The sequence below is a fragment of the Bos mutus genome, chromosome 22, assembly GCF_027580195.1.
Source record: "Bos mutus isolate GX-2022 chromosome 22, NWIPB_WYAK_1.1, whole genome shotgun sequence".
NCBI lineage: Eukaryota > Metazoa > Chordata > Mammalia > Artiodactyla > Bovidae > Bos > Bos mutus.
In genome coordinates this window covers 32,621,166-32,647,718 of record NC_091638.1, presented here as the reverse complement: position 1 = coordinate 32,647,718, position 26,553 = coordinate 32,621,166, and the positions used below count along the sequence as shown (strand labels likewise).

The 26,553-nt window shown below is 39.1% G+C and overlaps 1 protein-coding gene across 5 annotated transcripts in view; it reads right to left on the bottom strand.

Annotated features, from left to right (window-relative positions):
* Positions 1-496: 496 nt before the first annotated feature.
* The window catches only part of FRMD4B (FERM domain containing 4B), a 358,795-nt gene continuing 332,738 nt past the window's right edge, over positions 497-26,553 (bottom strand). For 4 of the 5 annotated variants that reach the window (XM_070360591.1, XM_070360589.1, XM_070360590.1 and 1 more), the window contains 13 exons: positions 25,614-25,690; positions 23,665-23,803; positions 23,041-23,182; positions 22,000-22,133; positions 21,786-21,905; positions 20,129-20,357; positions 17,268-17,324; positions 15,618-15,765; positions 12,336-12,455; positions 10,540-11,351; positions 6,225-6,357; positions 3,561-3,649; positions 497-2,240 (listed from right to left, as the gene is read on the bottom strand). In XM_070360591.1, coding sequence (XP_070216692.1) covers positions 2,125-2,240; positions 3,561-3,649; positions 6,225-6,357; positions 10,540-11,351; positions 12,336-12,455; positions 15,618-15,765; positions 17,268-17,324; positions 20,129-20,357; positions 21,786-21,905; positions 22,000-22,133; positions 23,041-23,182; positions 23,665-23,803; positions 25,614-25,690 — 2,316 coding nt within the window. In that variant the 3' untranslated portion in view covers positions 497-2,124. The remainder of the gene's footprint in view (positions 2,241-3,560; positions 3,650-6,224; positions 6,358-10,539; positions 11,352-12,335; positions 12,456-15,617; positions 15,766-17,267; positions 17,325-20,128; positions 20,358-21,785; positions 21,906-21,999; positions 22,134-23,040; positions 23,183-23,664; positions 23,804-25,613; positions 25,691-26,553) is intronic. The other variant, XM_005890968.3, reaches the window with a different exon arrangement.

The following is a 26,553-nucleotide window of genomic DNA, read 5'->3' as shown; positions in this document are numbered from 1 at the left end:
TAAAGTACTTGTACAGAAATACTAATCTCCCTATATTTCACTTCCCACGCCCCTTGCCCCATTGCATAGGATTAAAAGATAACAGAAATATATTCCTGAATGTAAAAGACCTGTTTGCCAGTCTGCAAAACTAGAAAGAATGACTTGTTACAAATAAACAACATTCATAAGATTAGGAAGCCTAAAAATTTGCGACGGTTATCCTCCATGAGGCAATAAACTACTGTATTTCACCCATTCTAAGACACAGTACTATTTTATATCTCACTAAGAAAGAAAAAAAAAATTGCTAATTCAACTATAACATGTTAGTAGTCAAAAGATGCACCCTGATTTTTGACGATGTAAGTATGAAAAAATGGCCATCTTGGAACCCATAAAATATAGTAATAATATCACTAAAATTCTGCAATCTTCACCAGCCTGATTACTTGAAGTAGAGCAATTTCAATTGCTTTGTGTGAGCCCTGAACATAAATGGAAAGATACATAAACATTTTCAGTAGCACACCTTCAATTTATTGACCTATGTAAAAAAAATAATAGGTCTAAAAAAGTCAGAACAGTAAAAGAATACGCAAAAGGGTATTTCTGTTTCTAGAAGGCTATACAAATATGGAAAAAGGAATAAGTTATTTGTTTGCATGTCTTTTTGTTTTCCAAATATCCCCCCCAAAACTTCATTTTTAATGATACAAATGACTAAGGACCAGTTTAACAAATCACCTTTATGTATATATTACATGCTTTGGAATATAGATAGAAAATGTCCCCAAAAAGTTGTTCAGAAACTTCTCTATTCACAATATGAACAAGAAACTTGTATAAAAGAGGGGGAAGGAGCACCTTCTGTGGAATTCTGAAGCAGAGTAAAGATGACAAAAAAGATCCATCTAGAATATGGAAATATTTGCTTAAAAAAAAAAAAAAAAAACGAAAAACTCCAAAACATCCTACAATAAACCATAGCAAATTAGTTCTTCTAAGGAAAGTATGAGGTAGTTTAGGCCTCATAATTAAATCTACTGCAGCTTGGAGGGTTTCGTTTTTGTTTTTAATGAGTAATCTTGCTTTTGTCACTTGGTGACTTAGAACTACCTGGGGAATCCAGACAATATGCTTATTTTTCAAATGTTCACAATTTTAAGGCACATAATTCGTAGAAAATGATGTGGGTTTTGTGTCTTTCTTTTTGTTGTTGCTGTTTTCCTTTATATTGTGTTAGGTTCTTTCGGTATCACCTTAAAATACTTTTCCAAACTCTTGGTTATAAAAACTTTCCATAGCAAGTCTGCCATTGCAATGACAGCCATGTTGGAGAGTTACCAGCCTGAAGAATATAGCTCATGCCGTTGGCATAGAAAGGAAAAAAGGAACTCAATGATATTGTACCTTAGAAAATTTCCAGGCAGAGTTTGTCAGTTACTCAGTGGGCTGCTTCATTTTCCCCAATCTGCTACCATAGTTATATTACAGGACAATACAGCCGTAAGTCTTTCCAGAACCCATTTTGTGGTGCTTATGAAAACCATCATTCTTGATAACAGCCTAAAAACATTTATACTCATTCAGAACTTCATGAAAATCCAGCTTCTCTTCAAGTAATTTTCCAATACTGTCTGAATTGTTCATGTCTGGGTAGACACAGTATGTAATTCTTCGTCAGCTCACAAATTCAAACTTTCCGATGGTGAGCAGTGACTAAACAGCTTGCAGCTTCCCTTCTCTCAGCATCCTGAATTGTGCTCTGAAGTTTCCCCTGTCCTCCTTTCCTTTGGGAGACCCTGCATGCACTTTTCACAGTTTTGAGGTCTGCCTTCAACCACTTTTGTTCCCTTAAAAGTGCTTGCTCTTGGTAAAGGCCAAGTCCTTGGCAAGGTTCACACGTGGCCTTGCCCTTGCTCTGTTAGGTGAGCATCTGGACTTGGACAGGCGGGATGTCATTCAAGGGCTTTGTGCGGCTTAGTGTGTGATTCCCTTCTGGGGCCAATGGAGTCCTCCTTTCCACCTCAGATGCCTTCAGGTTTCTAAAGCCTACGGCCTCCCAGGAAGACGAACACATTTTGCAAGGCACACGAGTGTGAGAACGCAGTGCTCGGTCAAGGGGCCCACCCACAGTTCAGACTAATGTTCCAGGCTTGGAGTCCTCGTGCCAGAAGAGCCTCTGCTCACTACTCCCCAGGCTGTCTTCCAGCCGGCTTCCATCTGTACCGTCCAGTTGACCGGTCTCTGTGTACGGTCTATGAAAGGAAACCAGAAAAGTTACACCTTGGGGTTATTTTTGTTCCCAGAGTACAAAGGTTACTACACTCAAAGAAATTAGTAGAAAACACAGTTAAGAAAACAGTTCAAAACTCCAAAATAAGGCAAGGGATGACTGTGCGCTTTTTTCAATGTCATACTAGAACATGGTCTAACAGGCCCATGCAAGGAGTATATATTTCTCTTGAGAGACAGACTTTTAAAAAAATATATATTTATTTATTCATCTGGCAGCATCGGGTCTTAGGTGCGTCATGCAGGATCCTTCACTGTGGGCATGGACTCTCCAGTTGTGGCATACAGGCTCTAGAGCGTGCGGGCTTCCGTACTTGTGGTAGGTGGGTTTAGCTGCTTCATGGTATGTGGGATCTTAACCCACATCCACTGCATTGCAGAGTGGATTCTTAACCACTGGACCGCCAGGAAACTCCCAAGAGACAGACTTGTCTAACTTTCATTTACCATGGATGAGTACCAAGATTAAGTTACATGTTAACTTGGGGGGGTTCTGTACAGAAGAAATACACATTAACCCCCTGTCTAGTAAAAAGATTATGGTCATAGTTTTATTGCCCAGTAGGATATTAACTGCTTTTGTGTCAACTGCAGGAATCTTATCTCGGTACTCTCTCTTTTGGTGTGTGGAATTCAGTCTTTTGAATTCTCTGGGAATAGCTTTACCATTCTGTTAGTTCTCTCATGAAGGAGTTAAATAAATCTTTCACATACCCTCATTTTCTGTTTGTGTGAGAGTAGTATTTTCGATTTTTGAAGTGTTTTTGACAGTCACCCTTTAAGCATTCTTCAAATTAAGAGACATATACTAGATGTTTTTCTTGGAAACAAAGGAGTATATTTAAAGGGAGGCAAGGGTACCTTGGGACATTTTACATCCCTAGGGTGTATGGGTCAGGTGTAAATTAAAACAGCATCACATAAGATCACGGGCCCATTTGGAAGGTATTAAATACATCCAAATGAGGGCATCCTGTTATACACACCGTTCCAATAAGCAAAACCTCATTCCTGTAACAGGAGGTTAGAATAGGTTAGATAGTTAGTAGTTTTCTTTTTATTTTAAATCTCAGTGTCCTTTAGTACAGGTGAATAGAAAGTCCTTTGGAAAAGCGCTTTGGAAAGAAACACTATGCAAAGCCAGGTATTTAGTGGGTTTTTCTTTTTTTTTTTTTGGTAATACAAAAACAAAGGCAGATATCTGTAACTTCACACATCAGTCAGAACAGGCAAAGCTCCTGCTATGCAAGAAGCAACACACGGACTGGAGGCACTGTACTTACTACAGCTGGCTACACTTAAAAGAGAATTTATAACTGATCTCATTTCTGGAGACACAACCATTCTCCGGGACAGAAGCCCTTGGTTTTGCCTAGTAATAGAGTTTGATAAGGAAGGGGATAGGAAATGGAAAACAGGAAGTGAAAGAAAAAAAATCATTTTAAAACAGTTTGGAGTAGCAGAGCCAAGAATTTGACACATACTAGTAGCATAAGAGACTTCAACATTTCTAACTTTGGAAAGTTTATGCTGCTGACAGTTGTACTACATCATATAAGGAAAAAAATTATTGGTATCAATTTGCAGCTTTCTTTCACATTATTAAGCTCTGGACACTCAGGAAATACATAATACATGCTTCATTTTAAAAAACAAACTCATCTATGACTCAATATTTCAAATCTTTAAGGGCAGATCTAAAGCTTTTATCTTTATCTTGAAACCCAACTTTTCTGTTATTTAAAAATTATATTGTCATAAAAAGCATGTGATTTTAGAGCAAATTTCTAAAGCTTTATGGAGGATTGTTATCATACGTGGCTTATTAATAGGTCGAGTTATATTGATCAGACTGTTTCATAATAAAAATAAAATCCTAAACCGACAAATGGGTAGCAATAAGCATTTCCATAACTCTCTGTGATAGGAGGGTAAGTTGGCAAATCTTTCTAGAAAGCAGGGGTTTAAAAAATATGTTTTTCAATTTGATCCATTAAACCAACTTTCTGGAATATATCCTAAGGAAATAATCTGGAATTGAGACAAATATTCAGCTCAAAGATTCTCAAAGGCATTACTTACAATTAAAAAAAAAGAAAGGAAATTTAGAAGTCATTTAAAATCAAACTATGGGGAATTGTTAAATAAATACATAAAGTATTTACTGAGTGGAATACCATATTGGTCACATAAAACAATGCTTAAAGAGATTTTTTTTTAAAGGAATATACATGTTGAGATATTAAGTAAAAAATTGGGGTGTAGAATTTCATGTATAATGAAGGATATAAAATTGTATATATGATATCATTATGACCATGTTAAAAATGAGTACAGAAAAATGGGGGACATGTGCCAGAAATGTTACTAGCTAATATCTCTAGATGGTGGAATTATGGGTAGATTATGTCCTACTTATTTATTCCTTTATTATTTTCCTAGTTTCTACAATGAGCTCATATTCTGTGCACATGCACACACACACTAGGGATCTTTAAATAGTTTCTAATTTCCTGTATATCATGCCCCTCTGACACCAGACGCTGTTATCAGGCCCTCTTGGGCTGGCTGAAGTAGGTGGATAAACTTCGTAAAAATAGATACTCTCTTAAAATGTTTAACACTTCTTGAGTCCAATAAAAGTGGTGTTTAGGATATTAGAACCGTCTTATGCCCTGAATGGTTTGTTTTATATAGTTTCTAATTCAGTTAACAAAAAGTGAAAGTATGCCAAGAGGAAAATTACTTGCAAATGTATTATACAAAGTGATTAGAACTGAATTGAAAAAATTCAGCTCAAATTTTGGGCCAAAGTCTTCCTGCTCCTCATGCATTTACAAGCATTATTTACAGAACTCCAAGCTATCTGATGTCCTCTGAAGTATATTTTCATTAAAATTCTATTTTGAGCATACCCTTTGTTGAGTTGAGACAATTGGCCTGATATTTTAAGCCAAGAAAAACTTTAGCTAAATATGGAGAAGAAAAACAAGTCTTTTGGGGTTAAATATCTCCAATTTGCTTATAACACTGAGTGCTTTAATAAGAAAGTAACCTCAAACTCACCAATATTCACCTTTAAAAAGTTACAGTCTATGGAAGCCTCCTATGCCTGAAGTAATCTGACTTAGAGAAAGCAAAATTAAACTTTTCTTGAAACAAAACCAGAAAGTGCTTTACTTCTTCTTAGCACCAGGGGTACAGATTCTATTCTGTGAGAAAGTGATTGAGAAAAACAAAAGCTTCCATTTTAACTCCTCCCATGTATGCAAAGAACTGAAAAACATAATCCAGAGTTTGCAACCTTTTTAAAAAACCACATTTTAACAAACTCCCCTTGTCTATTCCCTCTAAATGTTTACAAAGGAGACACTCGGGACAGCTGGCTGCGTCTGCTGCTGCTTAATGAACACAGGGGCAGACACAAAAAGGCAGCAAATGTTCGAAATCTAGCCCACCAACTGTCTAGGAGGAATGAACAGCGTTTTCTGGCATAGAGAGATTTTTCCCTGCCAGGTTCCAAGAGAGTCTTAAACGGGTATATCAATAATACAGTTTCAAGTACAGCAATTAAAAAGAACCCTTCAGACACAGAACTTAAAGTATAGAATTCTAAGAGGGTCAAATTTGAATCAGCGGGATTAAATATTAACAAACTTCTTCTTAAAGGGCTAGGTATTTTTAGCTTTGTTGGCCATAAGATCTCTGCTGCAACTACTCCCTTCTGCCCTTCTAAGTACAGAAACAGCCATAGGCACCAAGTGAATGAATGAGCATGTCTAGTTTTCCAATAAAACTTTACTTATAAACATAGGTGGCAGCTGATTTTAGACTACAATCTGCCAACCCTTGAGCTAGATTACTTAGCGTTCATAAAATAAAACTGGATTCCTGAATTCTTTAGATCAGGAAAAGGGTAATAAAATTTTTGAGCACTGCTTTCTTACCTGCCTGGAGAGGGTAAAGGATTATAGATGTTGCTATAGCAGCTGGTGTAGGAAGAATGTGCCGGGATCTCGTATTCGGATAGCCCTAAGGTTATCTGGGTCCTCCAGTTCCCAGAAGCATTTGTGGAAGACACTAGAAATAAAAATGAAAAGAGACAAAATTAGTGGGACTATTCAAAGTGAGAACTGTTTGGGTCATTTATATGCATGTTATAATCAGCTGCATGCAAAGTCAATCTTAAAAACCAGTGTTTGGAATCAAGAGAGTTGCTATTCCAATTTGGTCACTTATTGGCCACGTGACCTTGGGCAAACAGTTTGTCCTCTTTAAGCCTCAGTTTCTTCATCTGTAAATATGGGGGACAATATAAATATATTCTGTACAGGACAGTATCAGGATTAAAAAAGCTAGTTAGTGCAAATATTTAGCACTGTGCCTAGCAATAAATGGTAGCTATTATTATTATAAATGTGAGTAAAGTTAATTGAAAGATACACTATTAAAAAAAACCAAAAGACAAGCCAGAAAAAACAGTTTTCATATACTAAAAGAATTTTCCCAGTCTCCCAGTAAGGCTATGGTGGCTGGATAGCCTGATAGGCTTCAATTGTAAAGGTAAGACGACAAGTCTTACCTTGTCAATTCTGTACATTGTCAATTCAATACAAGTCAATTCTATACATTGACTTCTTGAAACTTGCGGGTTCTTCACCCAAAGGTGGTATCAACCACCAGTAGGATCAAGGCACGTTTTTGCCTTTTAAAAAATGTTTGGGATTGAGGTATGGGGAAGGTAAATAGTATAGGAAAGATTTCAGGAAGAAGAGATTTAGTTCTTCTGAGGGACTAATCTAGAACAAGACAAGGATCTAAATAAAAAGGAATGAAATAATGCTATTTACAGCAACATGGATGCAACCAGAGATTATCATACTAGTGAAATTATAAAGACAAATATCATATGATATCACTTATATGTGGAATCTAAAAAAATAATACAAATGAATTTACTTATAAAATAAACAGACTCACAGACAGAGAAGACAAACTTATGGTTACCAAGGGTGAATGGTGGGCGTGAGGGATAAAATAGGAATCTGGGAATAACATATATATACTACTGTGTGTAAAACAGAAAAACAACAAAGATTTATTATATATATATAGCACAGGGAACTATTCAATATTAGATAATAACCTATATAGGCAAAGCATCTGAATATATATACACATATCAGAGATCAGATCAGATCAGATCAGTCGCTCAGTCGTGTCGGACTCTTTGCTACCCCATGAATCGCAGCACGCCAGGCCTCCTAAGCATAAATACACATATGCATATATAACTAAATAACATTGCTAAATGCCTAAAACTAACACAACACTGTAAATCGACTACACTTCAATTAAAAATTTTTTCTTTAAAAATGGTAAAAAACAAGATAAAAAAATAAAGCAAGGGCATAATACGGGAGCAAAACCCAGTGAATGCCCCATTGCTGGGCATTTGCTGTCCTGTCTCAATACCTTGGCCACCTGATGCAAACAGCAGACTCATTGGAAAAGACCCTGATGCTAGGTAAGATTTAAGGCAGAAGGAGAAGAGGGCGATAGACTATGAGAAGGTTAGATGGTATCACCAATTCAATGGACATGAACTTGGGCAAACTCCAGAATATCGTGAGGCACAGGGAAGCATGCAGTCCATGGGTTTGCAAAGAGCTGGACACAACTTGGCGACTGAACAACAACTCTAAAATGAGCCCTGCTCCATGCCTCTGTGCACAATGCCATGCACGTCACCCAAGACTCAAAAGCCCCACCCTGCTCCTGGAGCCTTTCAGCTCCCCTCTGATTCCTGTTCCTGGTGGCCAACCTCCTCCTCTCTTTTATAACCACAAAGCACATGTGGTAAGTGTGAGACTAACACACTTCAAAACTCATCCGTAGTCCTGGATGCCACAAGGATTTGACTCAGGATGTAAAAGTCCCACTTCCAGGAAGGTTTCATAACTCTAAGTCAGGCGGTGAGGCGTGGTGGTTGGGATATCAGAGCAGTAATAGAATTCCTATGGGCAGGGTCATTTAAGCACTCTAAGCCAGAAGTGCCTCATCTGTAAGATTAGGGTAATAATAATAAGCATAGCAACAGCACTCATCACACAGAATTGTTGCATACACTTAGTGGCAGAGTACACATAAAGTGCTGAAAAGGCCGGGTGGCACAGCGTTAAATCGCCAATAAATGGTGGCTGTCCTGACTACTAAAACTGAGTCAACTCGGAGAGCCTTTAGGTGGCTAGAAGGGATTACAAAACCCGACTGATTCGGCCAATTCATCAGAAACTTCTCTTTCCATGAGAATGATGCGTGCTTGTTGAAACATATTTCCTCAGCTATAAAATGTAGACAGGAATGAGGAAAATTCCAAAAGGCAATTCTGAGAGCACTGATTCCATCCCCCTAATTCCTTAAAAACGTGATGCTTTTTGGCCCATGGGGCCAAAATTGAGCTGCATATCAGAAAGGCTCACACCAGGAAGTGTTATCTCCATTCTCACCTTTGCCCTAGTCCTGAGCCAAAGGCCAGGAATGTTGAAATTTCTGAGTTACACCTGCTTCTCCCTGGCCTCAATGGTTGAAGTGATGATGGGGTAGATTTACCCCAGCCCTGTGCCCTGATGACCATCCACATGCGTCTCAGCCCTCATTCTTTAGTTTCTGCAAGTTTCTCATGTCACACCCTGAACCTGAAGGGCAAGAAAGGCCTTCTCTACATCAGAGCCACAAATAAGAAGTAAGTACAGGAGGCTTTTCATGTTAGATGTGGTAATAAGCAGGAAAGTCCAAAGTCTCGCACAAATAGCAGAACACTAGAACCCAAACAGAAATCTCCATGGAAATGCCTCTTGTCAACATTAGGAAACTTTTAAAGGAACAGTTTTCACTGATGACCACACAGTGATTCAAGAATCCCTGAGCTATGTCTCACTAAGGTGTCATGCTTGAGAGGGGGGCAAGATGCACGACCTCAGTTTTTTTTCACACAGTTCCTGTTTCTTAGAGCTTTAACACTGCTTAACACTCATACATTCCTCTGGTTGCTAACTAAACCGTGAACTCATCCAGGCCAGGAAATGGCTCTAAACCGACTCCTCAGCATCTTGGACATGCCTGCTCGTTTGCTGAAGAAGTGAAATGCTCACAGCCTCTCCTTTTAGGCCCCCATTTCTTTCCTTAAAGTACCTAGCACAGCTGGAGGTTTGCAGGTAAGTCCTCCAGCAGTAACAGTGGAGGTAGGGACAAAAGTCAACGCATGGAGAGAATGCCTTTAATCAAAATGATCTTTGAAAGTCCCTTAGATCAGCCATAAAGTGGAGTATATATGATTACTGAATTGAGTCAAGACCTGCACAATACTTAGAACAGTGCCAGGAACAGTGCTTAGTAAATGCCAGCTCCAGTGAGGTTTAGAAGTCTCATGCATGGACCAGAGAATTCAGAATGAACTGCCTTTTGGTGATCCAGTTCCTCATGGTGATCAAGAAAGGATGTATAATCCTGATGGTTTTCTGCTTACCTAAAGGGTTTATGCTATTCTTTTAATATACCAAATCTCTATGCCATAAATATATTTATTGAAGGAAAGTTAATTTACAATGTTGTGTTAGTTTCAGGGGTACAGCCCAGAAATTTAGTGCACACATACACACACACACACATCAGGCTTCCCTGGTGGCTCAGACAGTAAAAAATGCAGGAGACCCGGCTTCAGTCCCTGGGTTGGGCAGATCCCCTGGAGAAGGGAATGGCAACCCACTCCAGGATTCTTGCCTGGAGCATTCCATAGACAGAGTAGCCTGGGAAGCTAGTCCATGGGGTGGCAAAGTCAGACATGACTGAGCGACTAACACTTTCACTTTTCATATATATTTATTAGTGTTATTATTTCTTTCTCAGAATATTTTCCCTTATAGGTTATTAATTAAATATGGAGCAGTGTTCCCTCTGCTATCCAGTAGGCCCTTGTTAGTTATCTATTTTATATACAGCAGCATGTATTTGATAATCCCAATGCCCAGAACACTTTAGAGAGATGTGCCTGTCAGTGGAAGACCCAGAAAAGATAAAAATACACGAAAGCCCCCAACCCAGGAAAGGTTTGTTAGACTTGAATCTGCCTCTCCATCCAATGGCTACGCTTGTCTGACCTTGGGTCCTGCTCTCATGCACCCTTGAGGAGGGTGGTTTGGGGTGGGGGTGGGGCAGGAACAGGGGCACATGAGGAAGATGCAATCTGGGTACCATTCTTACCTGAGGAGTAGGAAGACGCACGGCTGCTCGGAGAACAGGGGACCTGCAGCCCGGCAAAGCCCAGGCTTCTCTGCGAGCCCCTGTCTGAGTCAAAGCTAGTCTGTGTGCTGTGGGCCTGCTCCTTCTGCCCAGAGGCCCGCTGGTACCAGCCTCGCAGGTGCTCTGCCACTAAGGCTTTGTGGATGTTTTTGGTGATGTGCTCTGACTTGGCGGCAGCCTTCCGCGGCAGCCGGAGTGTGGCGTACGGATTATGGGGCACCCGGTCGACCTCGTCCTCGTGAAAGGACCTGCTGCAGTCCCTTGGGCGGTCGTATCCGTAGTGGGCGGACGACCGGTAGGAAGGATTCACACTGTACTGTCCCTCTTTGTCGTTCTCGTAGACGTAGCCGCCGGCGTAATAGAGGTCACACTCCGCGTAGGGCGTGTACCCGGCAATGTAGCAGCTGGAAGAAGGCTGCTCCTGACTCTTGGGGTAGACGCCATTCCTCAGACTATCCTTGTGTGCTAGGTTGGGCATGCTTCCCGAATTGGAAGTCGAGGCGTTCTGTTTCTTGGACCTTCTGCGACCCCGGGAGCGAGTGTCCAGCGTCTGGGTGGTGTAATAGGGGCCGGCCACGGGCGTGGTGCAGTAATACTCCGTGCTCGACTGGCTGGTGTAGGAAGATCCGTCATCCAAGACTTCAGTGCTGCTGCTTCTTTGGGATTTGGAGAGGGAGAAAAATGGCTTTTCGTGGTCCATCTCCGAGAGCAGGTGAGACTGAGACTCGAGGCTTCCACTCCGCTGGCGGCAGTGCTGAGATGAAGGCTCAGGTCTGAAAGAAGAAAGAGAGGCAAGCTTGCTGAGGACAAAGAAGGAAAGGAGGACTGACATAAGGGAAAAGGACATCATGTCGAATGAGTTGATAGCTCTTGAACTGCAATAGGACTTTTTTAGGTTTCCAAAGCTGCCCGACAACAGAATTCAATGGGTTCACATGGTCAAAATGAGAAAAGAAACAGGTTCCATCAATTGGGCAGTCCATATTCCTCTTTGAAAACAGAGAGGCTAAACCGATGATGGACAACCTGCATCAAGGCCTAAGAAAAACCCACATGTCTTTGGAGGGTCCTTTTTCCCAACAGGATACCAGGGTACATAGACTAGGGTGATGGCAGCATTCATGGGGTTCAGTTCAGTTGAGTCACTCAGTCGTGTCCAACTCTACGACCCTGTGAACAGCAGCACGCCAGGCCTCCCTGTCCATCACCAACTCCTGGAGTTCACTCAAAACCAGGTCCATCGAGTGGATGATGGGGGTTGGGGGGGCCAAAGCCTGGCCAGGCTACTGGAGATCTCTGGGTTAACTCATGGCTCCATCACTTCCCAGCTGTATGAACATGGACAAGATATTTAACTAATCTCCCTCTCTTTAATATAAAACGAGGACAAAAACAGTACCTAATATCTCCAATCAGACTTCTTGTGGGGACTAAATAATATAGGACATATAAAACAGCACAGCCTTCAAGTAAACACTTCAAAACGTCACTGTTGTCGTTATCTTCGTCCACACCACTGAATAACAGAGAGTAATGTCTGGTTGGAAGAATTAAGGCACAAAACATCCAATATCTACCCAAGCAAGATATATTTTCAAGAACATTTTCTTGGCTGATATATTTGAACTGCTAAGTGCATAGAAAATGTAGAGCCATAAAGTCCTCTTGCAGAAAGTGATTAAAAACACAGCAAAGTGAAACAAAATCTTAGAGCAAAAGTCAGTGGAGACAAAGCCGCTAGAATGAAGCTCTCTTACTCCAAATGGCTGCTACTGTAGGCATTCCGGGTGAGAACCGGGGTGGTGGGCATGCTCCGTCCTCCCTGGGGCCGCCTCTCCAGAGTTTTGTAAGGACTGCTGTGTGTGGACAGCATTTCTCTGTGATGGGAAGAAAGAAATCAGAAAATGATGAGCCTCCCAACATTTCTGGCAAATTTGTAATAAGCTGCTTAGAAACTTACTGGAAGGGGAGAGATAAATTAGGATTTTGGTAATAACAGATATACATCACTATATATAAAACAGATAATCAACAAGGACCTACTGTATAGCACAGGGAACTCTACTCAATATTCTGCAATAACCTACATGGGAAAAGAATCTGAAAAAGAATAGATACATGTGTGAAAAGTGAAAAAGTGTTAAGTCACCACTCATGTCTCACTCTCTGCAACCCCATGAACTGTAGCTCGCCAGGCTTCTCTGTCCATGGGATTTCCCAGGCAAGAATACTGGAGTGGGTTGCCATTTCCTTATTCAGGGGATCTTCCCGACCCAGGGATTGGATCCATGTCTCTGGCGTCTCCTGCACTGCAGGCAGATTCTTTACCATCTGAGCCACCAGGGAAACCCCAGATATATGTATATGTATAACTAAATCACTTTATTGTATACTTATTGTATACTTATATATTGAAACTAATACAACATTGTTAATCAACTATACTCCAACATAAAATAAAATAGATACCCAACAAGGACCTACTATATAGCACAAGGAACTATACTCAATATTTTGTAAGAACCTATAAGGGGAGAGAATCTAAAATATATATATATGAATAACTGCTAATAATTGTATATATAATTATAATATGTATAACTGAATCACTGTGCTATATGCCTGAAACAAACACAACAGTGTAAATCAACTATACTCCAGTTAAAAAACAAAAAAAGAAAGAAACAGGAAGCGGAAGGAATGGGAACATAAAGAGATAATTGGGAAAACTGTCTTTGTGGTTTAGTATCCAGGTGCATCTTAGATGAGTCTTAGGGGAAGCACAAGTGATCTGACTCTGAGTCATAAATATGAAGGAAAAAAACGAAAAGACTTTTGAAAAAGAGTGTACTCAATAAAATACATTGAAAGCAAGGAGAGCAGGGGTAGCAAGTCCTTTTTCTGTAAAAAGTCTCATAGGAAGTATTTTTGGCTTTGCAGGCTATCCCAATGATTCAGCTCTGCCCCTGACGTAAAACAGCAGTGTAGACAATATGTATGTGACTGGAGGTGGTTGTGTGCCAATCAGATTTGACTGTGGATACTGAAATTCAACTTTCATATAATTTTTATGTTACAAGATTGTCACAAAAAATATTAGTTTTTTATTTTCCTTCCAATTATTCAAAATTCTAAAAACCATGCTTAGCTCATCGGAAATACAAAAATAGGTCACAGGCTGAATTTGGCCAGTAGACAGTCATTCACAGCATTCTTAAATTGCTTTGTCCACTTCCCAGCACAGTGAGAACAGAATTTGAAATTATTTTAATTAAAAACAACTTCGATTACACTTCACTTACTACAAAAGCATGGCAAAAAAGTTAAAAAAAAATTACTGTGTTTATACCCTTAAAAACAAAAAATTAGATCTTACTATAAATTCTCTTTCAAAACCCACTTAAGGAAAAAACACAACTTGATCTAACATTTTATGTTGCTTAATATTCAGTCACATTGTTATTTTAGAGTGTACAGCATTCCACCATAAATACTGACTGTAATTTACTTAATCCACTAGTTGAGCATTTGGGCTGTTTTTATTTGTCATTAGAATAAACAATGCTGTGAGATAAGGATCCTGTAGTTAATTCAAGAGGAAAAATTCCTAGAAGTGAAATTGCTGGATGAAAGAGCAAACACATCTATAGGGCGAAGCTATAGGGAATGGAGGCATAATAAGTTCTTAAGATAATGATTTTCCCAGTTATGATTCCTTTTGCTGAAACAGCTTTGTTTTCCCTGATATAATAAACATACCTGCCCAGTGCTATCTGACAGGACTTTCTTCGGTGATGGACATGTGCTCTATCTGTGGTGCTCAGCATCACAGACATCAGCCACATGTGCCTATCAGGACTTGAAATGCAACTGGTAGGACTAAAGAGCTGAATTTTAAATTTTATTTGCTTTTAATTGAACTGGACACCACAGCTCTAGACACCTGGATCTCTATTGTTTAAGGCAACAGTTCTTAGATGCTAATCTACAAATTGGGGCTAATATGAAATAAAGATTTTCACTGGTCTTTGACAGATCAGAAACATAACAAAATGTTGGTTCTCTTTTCATAAATGAAAAATCATTTCATCTAAATAATCCTCTTTTATTTTGAGACTAATTTCCATCTTTCCTGAGATGCAATAAAACATGTTGGCTAAAATCACATCATAGGCTTTGCAGTCAGGCTATGTCGGTTTAAATCCCAATTCTGACAGTTACTAATTGATGTACCCAACAAGTGATTCATGCTTTCTTATCCTCAGTGTACTTATCTGTAAATGCTAAGGATGGTAGTAATACAATGAGCATTTTCTTACGACTAAATTTGTTATTATATGTTAAACACTTGGAACAGTGTCTGGCACATACTAAGTGCTCAACAAATGTTCATCTTATTATTACTACAACAATGACTGTATTTTGGATATGTGTCATATTTTCATGAAATCACAGTGCTACCTGTGTGAACATACTAATTAGGCAAAGTAAAAAGCTGGTAATCCTATCTTGGACCCAATTTAAAAAAACAAACAAAAAACCTAGTAGTGATCCATGCAGCCAAATTCTGGGAATCACTGGTCTTTCATCTTTTAAAAAGTTATTGTCCCAAAAATATTTACTTGAGACACCTGAGAAGAAGTTACAGATTAAAAATGTACTCGAGTCCCATTTTCCTTTGAAAGATTAGAAGTCAGTTCTATTGCCTAGTAGAGTTGTATTAAATGTTCCTGAGACCTTGGGTGATGAAACAGAACTTTGACACTATATCCAAATTCAGATTTATAGTTAATGCCTCTATTATTTAATACAAACCAAACAGACTTTAAGGAAACAGCCAAATATTTTTTAAAAGACCTCTTTAAAGACACTTCCACTTGCTGCCAACAACAAATAACTGGGTTAGATTCTACGCTTGATTTTATAAGATAACCCTTTCTGAAAGAATAAACAGGATAACACAAAAATAGGTTGACTCTTTTGGAGCAAAGATCTTACAGTGGTGAGGCAGTCACCTCTTTGATGATCTGTCTTCTTACCTGGACTGTCTGGTATCCACAAACTGTTCATTGATGGATGACTTTCTGAAATGGATTCTCTCAATACCGAGAGACTTGGGAGGAAGAATTCTTGGAGAATGAGGTACTGAACTTGATCGCTGCCCAGCAAGAGTGAAGGTATCATTGGCTGCAATAAGTGAATGAATGAATAACTAGATAAATAAAAAAGTAAACAAATGCCTTGCCAACACCTCCCTCCCCCCAATAAAGTGGAAGATCTGTCTGGTGAGTAAAATGTTCTTCCAAAGAATGTCATTTTTAAAGTGCGTAAGTTCCAGGAAACGTATTTTTATATTTTACACAATAGAAAATAGAAATTACTGAATGTTCTTGTGGGGACACACCCAACTTCTGTCAACTCAATAGGAGCCACTTTGAGCACATAAATCTCTCAGGTGTAATGGGTGATGCTTAACAAGAGTTATACCACAGAAAAATCTCAGTGTATAAAGGGCCAAGAGGAAGTTGGCCTATAAAGTTGGACTGGATCAGTTTTGCCGAGCTTTACTTTTAACATTCTTAGGCCTCCCTGGCTGACCAAAGACTCATCCTATCACTGACAGGGATGAAACTGATTTATGATGAGTCATTAGGGGCTTGTTAATGTCTCTCACTGATATTTGTATTTTCAAACAGGAGTGGCAAGCATGACCAAACCTCAGCTAAAAGGAAGAGTTCTGAAATGGAAGACTTTCACAAACCATTCCATTTGGAAGAAGATAAAGCAGTAGGGTTTATTGGCTTCTGAATTCTTTAAATCACATCAAACAGATAGCCAGCTCCCCTGCTTAAGCACAAGGAAGGGATTATAAGGAAATATTCTACCACTTGATATGAAATCCATTCCATCATGAAATGTGTTGAACATGGGTCAGTAAAATAGATAAGGTCTATTTCTAGGAAACTGACACAGTAACATGTAACACAATTTCTAAAATATGTGCTTCTAAGGAAAATAAACTCCCACTTATCCAGAATAAGTAGACAGTGAAAAATCAAAGTTTCCATTATTTCCTGGTAGTGTAGCCTGCACAACACTCATTTCCTGGTTTTGTTATCAGACACCAAATATATAAGATGTCACCACTGGACAAAGCTGGGTGAATGACTCTTTATTACTTTGCAACTGCCTGTGAATCTATAGCTACTTCAAAAGCTAAAAAAATAAATTCTGCAGAACCTTACAAAGCCTTATCAAGATACCTATTTACTCATGTTATGGTACTTTGATTCATTGAAGTCATGTGATTTGTATGGTACTATATTTTACGCTGAGCTAACCTGTGTAAAGGGAGGCCTGGGTTCGATCCCTGGGTTGGGAAGATCCCCTGGAAGAGGGCATGGCAATCCACTCCAGTGTCTTGCATGGAGAATACCCACGGACAGAGGAGCCTGGTGGGCTACGGTCCATGGGGTTGTAAAGAGTCAGACACAACTGAGTGACTAAGCGCAGCACAGCACAACCTGTGTAAAAGCTAATCTTAAGCCCTTTCCCAACCATTCTTCATAAATGTAAGCTAGTTGATTCTACTTTTCCCAAAAGAGTAATAAATAGGCTTTCCTACTCAAAACCTTTCTTAGTATTTCAGAATATGTAACATTTTAAATTGAAAAGGGAGAGCTACTTACGATCATCATAGGTGGTAGTATCAGACAAGGAGCTGCTTTCTGATGGGATGATGTCTTCTGTGAACAAAATAAACTATCTTTAGTACAATGGTGCCTTTGGACACCCCTAATAGTTCAATAAAACAATTCTCAATGGAGTGCATCTTAGTTTTACTTAGATAAATGCAACTAGTTACAGTGCATTAGGAGTAATTAACTTTGTGAGAATGGACTCATTGACCACTTAAGACATAAACATCTTCCCTACTATACAAATATTACACTGGATTATTTCTTACAATGGAACAGACTTGAGAACCTTACTTTGAGAATCTACTGCACTGTTAGGTTAACTTATTTTTTGAGCTCTCTCCTGAAGAGAAGGGCTTTTTCTTGATAAGAGTGAGGACATTTGTGGTACGGAAGCTTCTGAATCAGACTAGGGTTTCCTAACAGTGGGTGGCACTACTGACATCCTAGACTGGATGATTCTTTGTTGGGGGGTGCTGTCCTTTGCACTGTAGGCTCTCTAGCCTCTACTACTGGATATCAGTACCCTCCCCACCCTCAGTTTTGACAATCAAACACGCCTGCAGACATTTCCCAGGGATGCAAAATTGCTGCTGGTTGAGAACCACTGAAATAAACAGACCTGGATTCAAAGCCTGGTGTTGTCACTTATTGGCTGGGAGACCCTGGGCAAATTACTTAATCTCTCCAAGCATCATTTGGCTCAACTCTAAAATAGGGATGAAAATAGTACCTCGTGTTTAACGCTTTGGTGGGCATTCGATGACATAATAGATGTAAAGCCCTTGGCCTTGCTCCCGGTACAAGACAAATGCTCAATAAATATTAACTATACTTATTACTTTGGTTACCTACATACAGTATTCTAGTGAAAGAAGTCTGGTGGTTGGAAATGTCCATAAAAATGTGATTATTACTGGTGCTTGTCAAATGTTACAAAACGGGTTTGGCAAAAAGCGACATCTCACTTTGCTGTACAGCAAAAACTGACACAACATTATAAAACAACTATACTCCAATAAAATTTTTTTTAAAAAGTGACATCTTTGATGTGTTGATGTGCTTTGGCAAATCTTTCCATATTCAGTTGTCAAGGATGGGCAAGGTTACAGGCAAATGTGACACCTCAGTGTAAGCTTCGAAGCCATTATGAAGTGAATCTCCCCATCCAATCTAAAATTAATCTCTATCAGAGCCAAGAGGACTGTCTCTTAATGGGACACAGGGTAGAGCTTGAAGGCGAGATGCCAGTATAGTCAGCTGTCAGGCAGGCTTTAAAAATAATCCACCGATATATACTCAACCATTGGCATCGGTGCTGCCTGAATGTCAGTTACTGTAAAGGATAACATTGGAATCTTACACAGTTGGAGATGAATGGGCCACGACAAATGGCTATCAAAGTTAAGTGACCTGCTCACTACCCATTTCCTATGGGTCCAGAATGGCCACCGATGAGGCCAACTGGATTTTGCATTGAGTCAAAACCATCCTAAATTCCCCAGCTGTAGTTGACAAACACGTGTGTGTTGATGTCCATGCATTCACTTACTAAAAAGCTGTATCTCTGCTTTTCAAATCATATGCCCTGAAGCTCAGTATACTTTAAAACTCATTACCATATTTTGTCAAATCTAAGATGTATAATTGGTTGATATTCCAGTAAAAAAAAGAAAAAGTACTGATCATAACTGTAATGCCTCATCTAGTATAAGAATTATCCCAATTTCACAGATGCTTAAATGGGGGGGAGGGTGGAAAGTCTTGGAATCAAAAGAAGTAATCATATTTCAACCAATGATCAATTCTAAAATTTATTCTAATAAACATGGAAGGCCTGTTGGACTTGAAATCCACCTAAATGAGACTTTTCAGTTTAATTTTTTTCTGAATATTAGTTTTAGATACATGATGTTGAGAATTTTGAAAATACTAAAGAGAATTAAGAAGAAAATTGACATGAAATTCTACAACTATTAGTATTTTTGAACTCCTGCCCAACCAGTCTCTATGTGTACATATTTATACAATGTCAGGACTATGTTTTGGCTACAATTTTGTATTCTGCCTTCTGCATTTCATAATACAACAGGAACATACGTCCATAAATAGCCTCTATGCTGCTGCTAAGTCACTTCAGCCGTGTCCAACTCTGTGCGACCCCATAGATGGCAGCCCACCAGGCTCCCCCGTCCCTGGTATTCTCCAGGCAAGAACACTGGAGTGGGTTGCCATTTCCTTTTCCAATGCATGAAAGTGAAAAGTGAAAGTGAAGTCACTCAGTCGTGTCCGACCCTCAGCGACCCCATGGACTGCAGCCTTCCAGGCCCCTCCGTCAATGGGATTTTGTAGGCAAGAATACTGGATTGAGGTGCCATTGCCTTCTCCGAAATAGCCTCTATAAATAACCGTAATTGTAAGAGTTCTTTTCTATCCACATATATTGGATAGGTCCTTAGAAAATATATATGGTCTGCCTCATTAAAAATCTCTGAGAAACTATTATGTAGGGCCCAGCTGTCTTAATACTCTGTGTTTTCAAATATATTTCTTGCAATGACATCAGGCCAGTTAGAGGTGAATCTCTCTTTTTGGGAACTAATATTGCTGTGTAAAGCTCTTTCATCCTGAAAATTAAAGCAATACAATAGTATAGTTTTACAACAATGAGAAGGTCACAGAAGACCAAGTTAACATACTTGTAAGAATGAAATTCCGAATCATTTTTATCCTAAGAAACTTAAGGATCAATCCATTCTTTTCTCTCTCATCAAACGAACTGGTTTGGAAACGGTACATTCCATCAAGAGGACTGACTTAGGTGACTCAAAAAAACCTCACTAGTTACTAACCTGGTAAGATAACTGTTGCTTTCTGGCTGGGTTTCTTTCCACATCTAATGCGATACTCATTTATAGCATTTTCAATCTCCTGAAGCTTTTTCACTGCATCCGTGTAATCTTGCTTTCGTTTTTTCTTCACGGTTTTGCAAAGGTCGGGCTCATTGGCAAGCTTCTTCGCAGCCTCAACCAGCTTTTGCTGTATTAGGAAATTGCTCTCCAGTTCTTGCAAAGCAGGATCCTGCATTCACATGCAGGAGATACACGGTCACTCTCATATGTCCTTGATAATAAAATTTCTCTTTCTCATGCATTCTCACATCAGATGCTCTTTGTGAATGAAATCTTCCTAAGTTTTACTCCTTAGGTATTCTCAAACACCTTCCTAGAAGATAAGACCTCCCTCCATTTACTTTAACAGTCCAATTCTCTTTCCTTTTCAAAGAAGGGAATTGACCTTCCATTCATTCAACTGGTTAGATGAGGATCATATTTTTCAAGAAGGGATCCTTCACCCAAGATTCATAGCCAGAGAATGTTATAGTCATATGCACAGCTTCAGAAACAGATAAACTGGATAAAAACAGATAAATGGATAAAATATCCATTCTTTCTGGGTAACTCCTGGTTGCATGGCCCTGGATATATTACTTAATTTTTAATGCTTCAGTTTTTTTTACTTGTAAAATGGATGTAACATCCACTTTATGAAACTATGGTGAAGATGAAAGGAAACAATGTATGTGCATTGCTTAGCTCAGAGCTGGGTATACACTGAACACTTAATAAACAGCAATGCTAAAATATTGAAACATGTAAAATATCATGTATGAAACGAGATGCCAGTCCAGGTTCAATGCACGATACTGGATGCTTGGGGCTAGTGCACTGGGACGACCCAGAGGGATGGTATGGGGAGGGAGGAGGGAGGAGGGTTCAGGATGGGGAGCACATGTATACCTGTGATGGATTCATTTTGATATTTGGCAAAACTAATACAATTATATAAAGTTTAAAAACAAAATAAAATTAAAAAGAAAAAGAAAAACCATCAAAAAAAAAAACAACAACAGCAATGCTAACTTTATTATGAATGGAAACCACTACTATTTTCTAAAGCCAAGATGGCCAAATTTCTACAAGAAACATGAATAGGGTCATAGTGTCTGATGACATACAAATAGGAAAGTATCATCTATATTGCCTAACAAATCTTTTAACTTTATTATACCTAAAGTGTTATACGTGTGTTATCTCACTGAATACTCCTTGCATCTCTCAGAGGGAAGAACAATCATTACCCCCATTTTATTGATGAGAAAACCAGAGAATTGAGACTTCAGAGAGGTCAATGATTTGCCAAAGGCTACTTGGTTTTAAGTGGGAGACTCTAGTGCTGAATTATTAATTCTTAAAATAATGTTTCTCAATTTAGAAATAGAGTTCATTTAATACTCTCTCTGTTTGGAGGAGTAAAGTCATGAGAACTCAACATTAACTAAACTGTGCATGAAGGAAAGAATTCAACTTGGTCTCCATGATCACCTTTAGCTGGTGAGATAAAAATGTACAGCAGTAACCCAAAACCCAAAGGAACAAGTCAGCTACATTCAACTGACAGCTTTTCTGCCTCACTGTTGACAGAAGTGCTCAGAACGGGTGCCCATACCTCTTCACTTGGCAGCAAGTTGTCATCTAATTTGAACGCGGTACCTATACGCCTTCTGACCTGAGGAGGTTTCTCACCTACATTCAGAGGATACTCCTTGGGCATTTTGCCTGTGAGCTCCTATAAAACAGGACAGAACCAAGAGGGAGATTACTGACCCTGGCTGGAACTGTCAAACACAATTTGAAATGTTCCCAAAGCAGAAGACACTCACAGCCTCCCGCAAACAGATCTTCTTAAGCTCTTCAACTTTCTTCAGGAGCTTTTCTTGCAACAGTTTTTCCTTCTTCTTGAGTTCAAGGATCTTCTCTCTCTTTTGCTCCTCACTGACTTCTGAGTCTTGAGAACCTGGAGGTGATGGGGGGGTGGGGAGGGAGGGCAGGGAAGGTTTATACAGGCATGTTTCCTTCCTTTTCAGAGGACAAAGGATTTTTAAGCCAAACCTGCTATTTAATAATAGTTTCTTTCTTTTCTCCTTGTTTCTGAACATAATAAAAGGAAACTGGAGAACATTTTCTCATGCTTCTGGGCATCCAACAGAACCTGGTAATAATATATGCCTTTTGCATTTCGGTTCAGTCATTTGGGAAGCAATGATAAAATGTTTAATGTTTTAGACACACTCAATGAAAAAATTCATTTTTCTGAGCAAGAGAGAAGGTAAGATGTTCCTGGAGATAGTTGTTTGGAATGTTCTTTTGGAAAGTAAGCAAGGCAAAGGGATATTCTGTGTTTCAGATTCACAAGCTGACAATGGGATTTAGATGAGAATATTTTTAGTGACTTATGTATACTTAGTGATACTCTCATATAAATGTCTGCAGAGTAAGGGTTTGGGAGCAAAAATCACTTTGGGGGTAAGATGGAGTTCAAGGGTTGTAATCATAGTTGATTTTATGTTAAATGGAAAATTAGATGACTGTCTGTATCAAAAACTACACACTGGAGAAAGAAAAAGCTTCTGGACCTGATGGGGAGAAAATGTTCTTGCAAGCTACCCCAAGGCACTCACTGTCTGAGCATCTAGTGTTAATTATACAACCTGAACTTTATAACTTAACTTGCTTCATATTCTTTTAAAAACTAATTTCAAAATTTTATTCAAAACTGCTGTATACTATAGGTTCTCTCATATGCTTACTTATTCTGGAAATAACGGGTTAAAAGATACATTTAAAAGTGGTTTACAACCAAAAAAAATAAAAGTACATTAAGATATAGATGGCTCGCACACTCTCTAATCCAAAAATATTACCTGAGGAAATTAAACTGCCGTTGCTTGCCATAATGAACTGGCTTTTCGCCTCGAGTGTCACCAGTTTGGAGACCCTTGGTGCTCCTGTCTCCGTCAAGTCCATTGCGATATCGTCTAAACTCCTGGCTGAAGGGATTTTTGCCTAACACAACATGGAAAGGGAATTCATTCAGTCACACCTATTTTAAATTAATAAAACGATTCAGTTAATATGGAATAAAAATGTCAACACAAAGGACGATACAGAACTTTTATATACTATAGTGATATTTTTCGGAAAAAGATTCAGACTTCAGCTTTGTCACTAAAATGTTTTGTTAATCACGCATGATTCTTCCTCATGGTATAGTTCAATCATTAACATAAAAAAGTCATGAGTGCACAGACTCACACAATGCCTAAAAGTTGGCGAATCTTACAACTTTCAGAGCAGGCTATAGGTTGCCCATCTGTTAAATGTAAGAAAAATTAAAACAACTGGTAGTAAAGTTAAAAAAAAACCCCACAAGACTCAAGAAACAAAAACCCATGAGGTTGCATCTTTTCTAAGAAAGTTTATCTTCTGAATGGAAAGTAAATGAGGGATGGGACTTTGTCCTTATAGAAATACTTTCAGTTACTTACTTTGCTTTGCTTCCGGTCCAAGTAAAACTGATGCTGACTAATTGCCATTACCCAGATGGACTTGATGAGAGAGGAGTTCGCATACCACGTTTGCACGAAGAGGCCACTCTGCCCAAAAGTTCTTCTGGATACTGAAATCCTAAAAGATTAAGGAAAGCACTCATGATTTGTTTCTGGCCCAGCATAACATCAATGGCACCCCACTCCAGTACTCTTGCCTGGAAAATCCCATGGACAGAGGAGCCGGGTAGGCTGCAGACCATGGGGTCGCTAAGAGTCGGAAACGACTGAGCGACTTCACTTTCACTTTTCACTTTCAGGCATTGGAGAAGGAAATGGCAACCCACTCAAGTGTTCTTACTTGGAGAATCCCAGGGACGGGGGAGCCTGGTGGGCTGCCATCTATGGGGTTGCACAGGGCTGCCATCTATGGGGTCGCACAGAGTCTGACAGGACTGAAGTGACTTAGCAGCAGCAGCAGCAGCAGCAGCAGCAGCATATCAAATGTACCCAGTGGGTAACATTGTAACAAAGTATCTCCTTAATTGTTTTTCCTCTGCCACACCCTTGCCTTCAAGGACCAAGCCTCCGATTGTCTCCTTTTTATGAGAAAGCCAATCACACTTGGGTATCTCCTCATAAAAGCAGTATATTAAACAATACAAACACACATCTTCAAAAGCAGATGAGAAAATAGACAGAGTATTAGAAAAAGAATAGACACATGTATATGTATAACTGAATCACTTTGCTGTACTCATGAAACTAACACAACATTGTTAAACAATTATGCTCTAATACAAAATGAAAATTTTTAAAGTAATTAAGAGAAAATGATTATTAATATGTCAACCATATAATATTTTAGAAAAACCTAAGTCTAGTAGACTTGTGTACATAAATATAAACATTCTGTACTCTGCACAGAAGCATGATACTGGAAATAATAGAAATTAAAAATTATTTCATAGCAGATGAGAATTAGCCACATTGGAGGCTGTACTAAAAACATCAAATTAAAGACCACAGATGTGCGATGTGCAACCATCACAAAAAGGTGAGAATAAATGTGTTACTTTAAAGATCAAGCGATCATGACCTGTGGGATCAGCACCTTCCTCCAAGGAAAGAGAGCATCTCAGATCTAGCTATTGTCTGGCTTTGGCACTATCAGAGGATGAGCATAATAATATTGTCTGATAATATGCATGTCCGAAACTGGCCCAGATTACTGCTTATGTACTGGATGAAAAGAGAGAGGGTCAGAGGACAGAGCAAGAGAAGCAAAGATGGGGGGCAGGGTTGTGGGGAGAAGAGCACCAGTGTTCCTTGTAGGAATCTGCCTTGTATCTCCAGGTCATCTTTTTGCCACAGCTGTTTCCTCCATCCCTCTGACCTCCAAATATCCATAAACTTATATCTGAAAAGCAACCACTGCGAGCTGATAAGGAATTCCTCTGAGGAACTTGGAGAGCCTACAATCTTGACTTTAATTCATGTTGATAATTTAGGAACTTTTTTAAGTGACCAAGAATAGCAAACTTAAAAATGAGCAAAGGATCTGAATAAACATTTCTCTAAAAAAGGTAGACAAATGGCCGATGAGTCCATGAAAAGATGCTCGGTGAGCAAATCTAAACCAGTATGAGTTATCACTGCACACCATCAGGATGGCTATTTACACACACACACAGAAAAAATAACAAATATTAGAGGATGTGGAGAAAATGAAACCATGCAGAGTTTTGGTAGGGATGTAAAAGGGGATAGCTGCTTTGGAAAACAGTCTGACAGTTCCTCAGAAGGTCAAAGAGAGTTACGATTTGATCAAGCAATTCTACTCCTAGGTATGCACCCAAGAGAAATGAAAACATGTGCACATGAATATTCATAGCAGCATATGTGGCTAGTCATTGGACCCGTACAGAAAAAAAGGCTTTTATTCTCACCTCCGTGGATCATGAACTTCAACAGCAAACTTTTTCTCACGGAAATATAAGTTCTCCAGCTGTTTCCATTGGAATAACTAAGAAATGAAGAAAACAAAAATGCAACACAGCTTTAATTAATGTTAACTTTTACTAAGTCTAGAAATCAGCTTAATAATAAAAAAATCAAGAATTAAGTTTGAGATTAGGCATATGCCTTTTCACAAACCAACTATAGCGTGAAACCAGTTTATTCCTTCTTTTGACAGTAATCTTCACTTTATCACTGTTTCCCGAACAATAAAACCAAGCAACTGTGGGGAACATGCATACTATTTTTCCTTTGACTCAACTAAATAAAAGAGTGAGTAAGGAAATTGTAGATTCCAGTAAGCACATGCCTTCTGATCAAAGATGTTGACTTCATATTTAAATGGAAAGAGATTCAAAGGGATGTTTCAATAAGACCACAGATTAAATTTCAAAAGAATGCAAAGTGAAAGTAAAACGGAACCCCAAGCAAGGGTGATTCTCAGTGATAATTTCCCCACGTACAAGAGTTCCCCTAAATGCCACAGAAACTTGAGTGCTAGAAATTGGAGGCTCGGCGGGATGGGAGTGAATGCTGACACTGCTCTCTTGGTTTCTGAGCTAAAGCTTCCAGTTTTTGTAAGAGAATTCATCAACATATTCCCACTGTTGATACTCTAATGCCGCACCAGGTGTTATCTGCCAGTTGGGTGGGAGAAATACAACTTACTAGCAATGGGCATCTGAAAATTTAACTTGTAAAAAGCAGCTCATTCACAGAACTGAGTGGGCCCTCCTGCATTTTCTGGGTTCATTCCCAACCCTTCACATTAGCCTGAGACCCAGCTTGTCCTTTGAACTTTGACTTCGTAGTTGGGAATTCCTCTTCTCCACCCCAGTCTTGGTCAGAGAAATACTAGCACAGCAATTT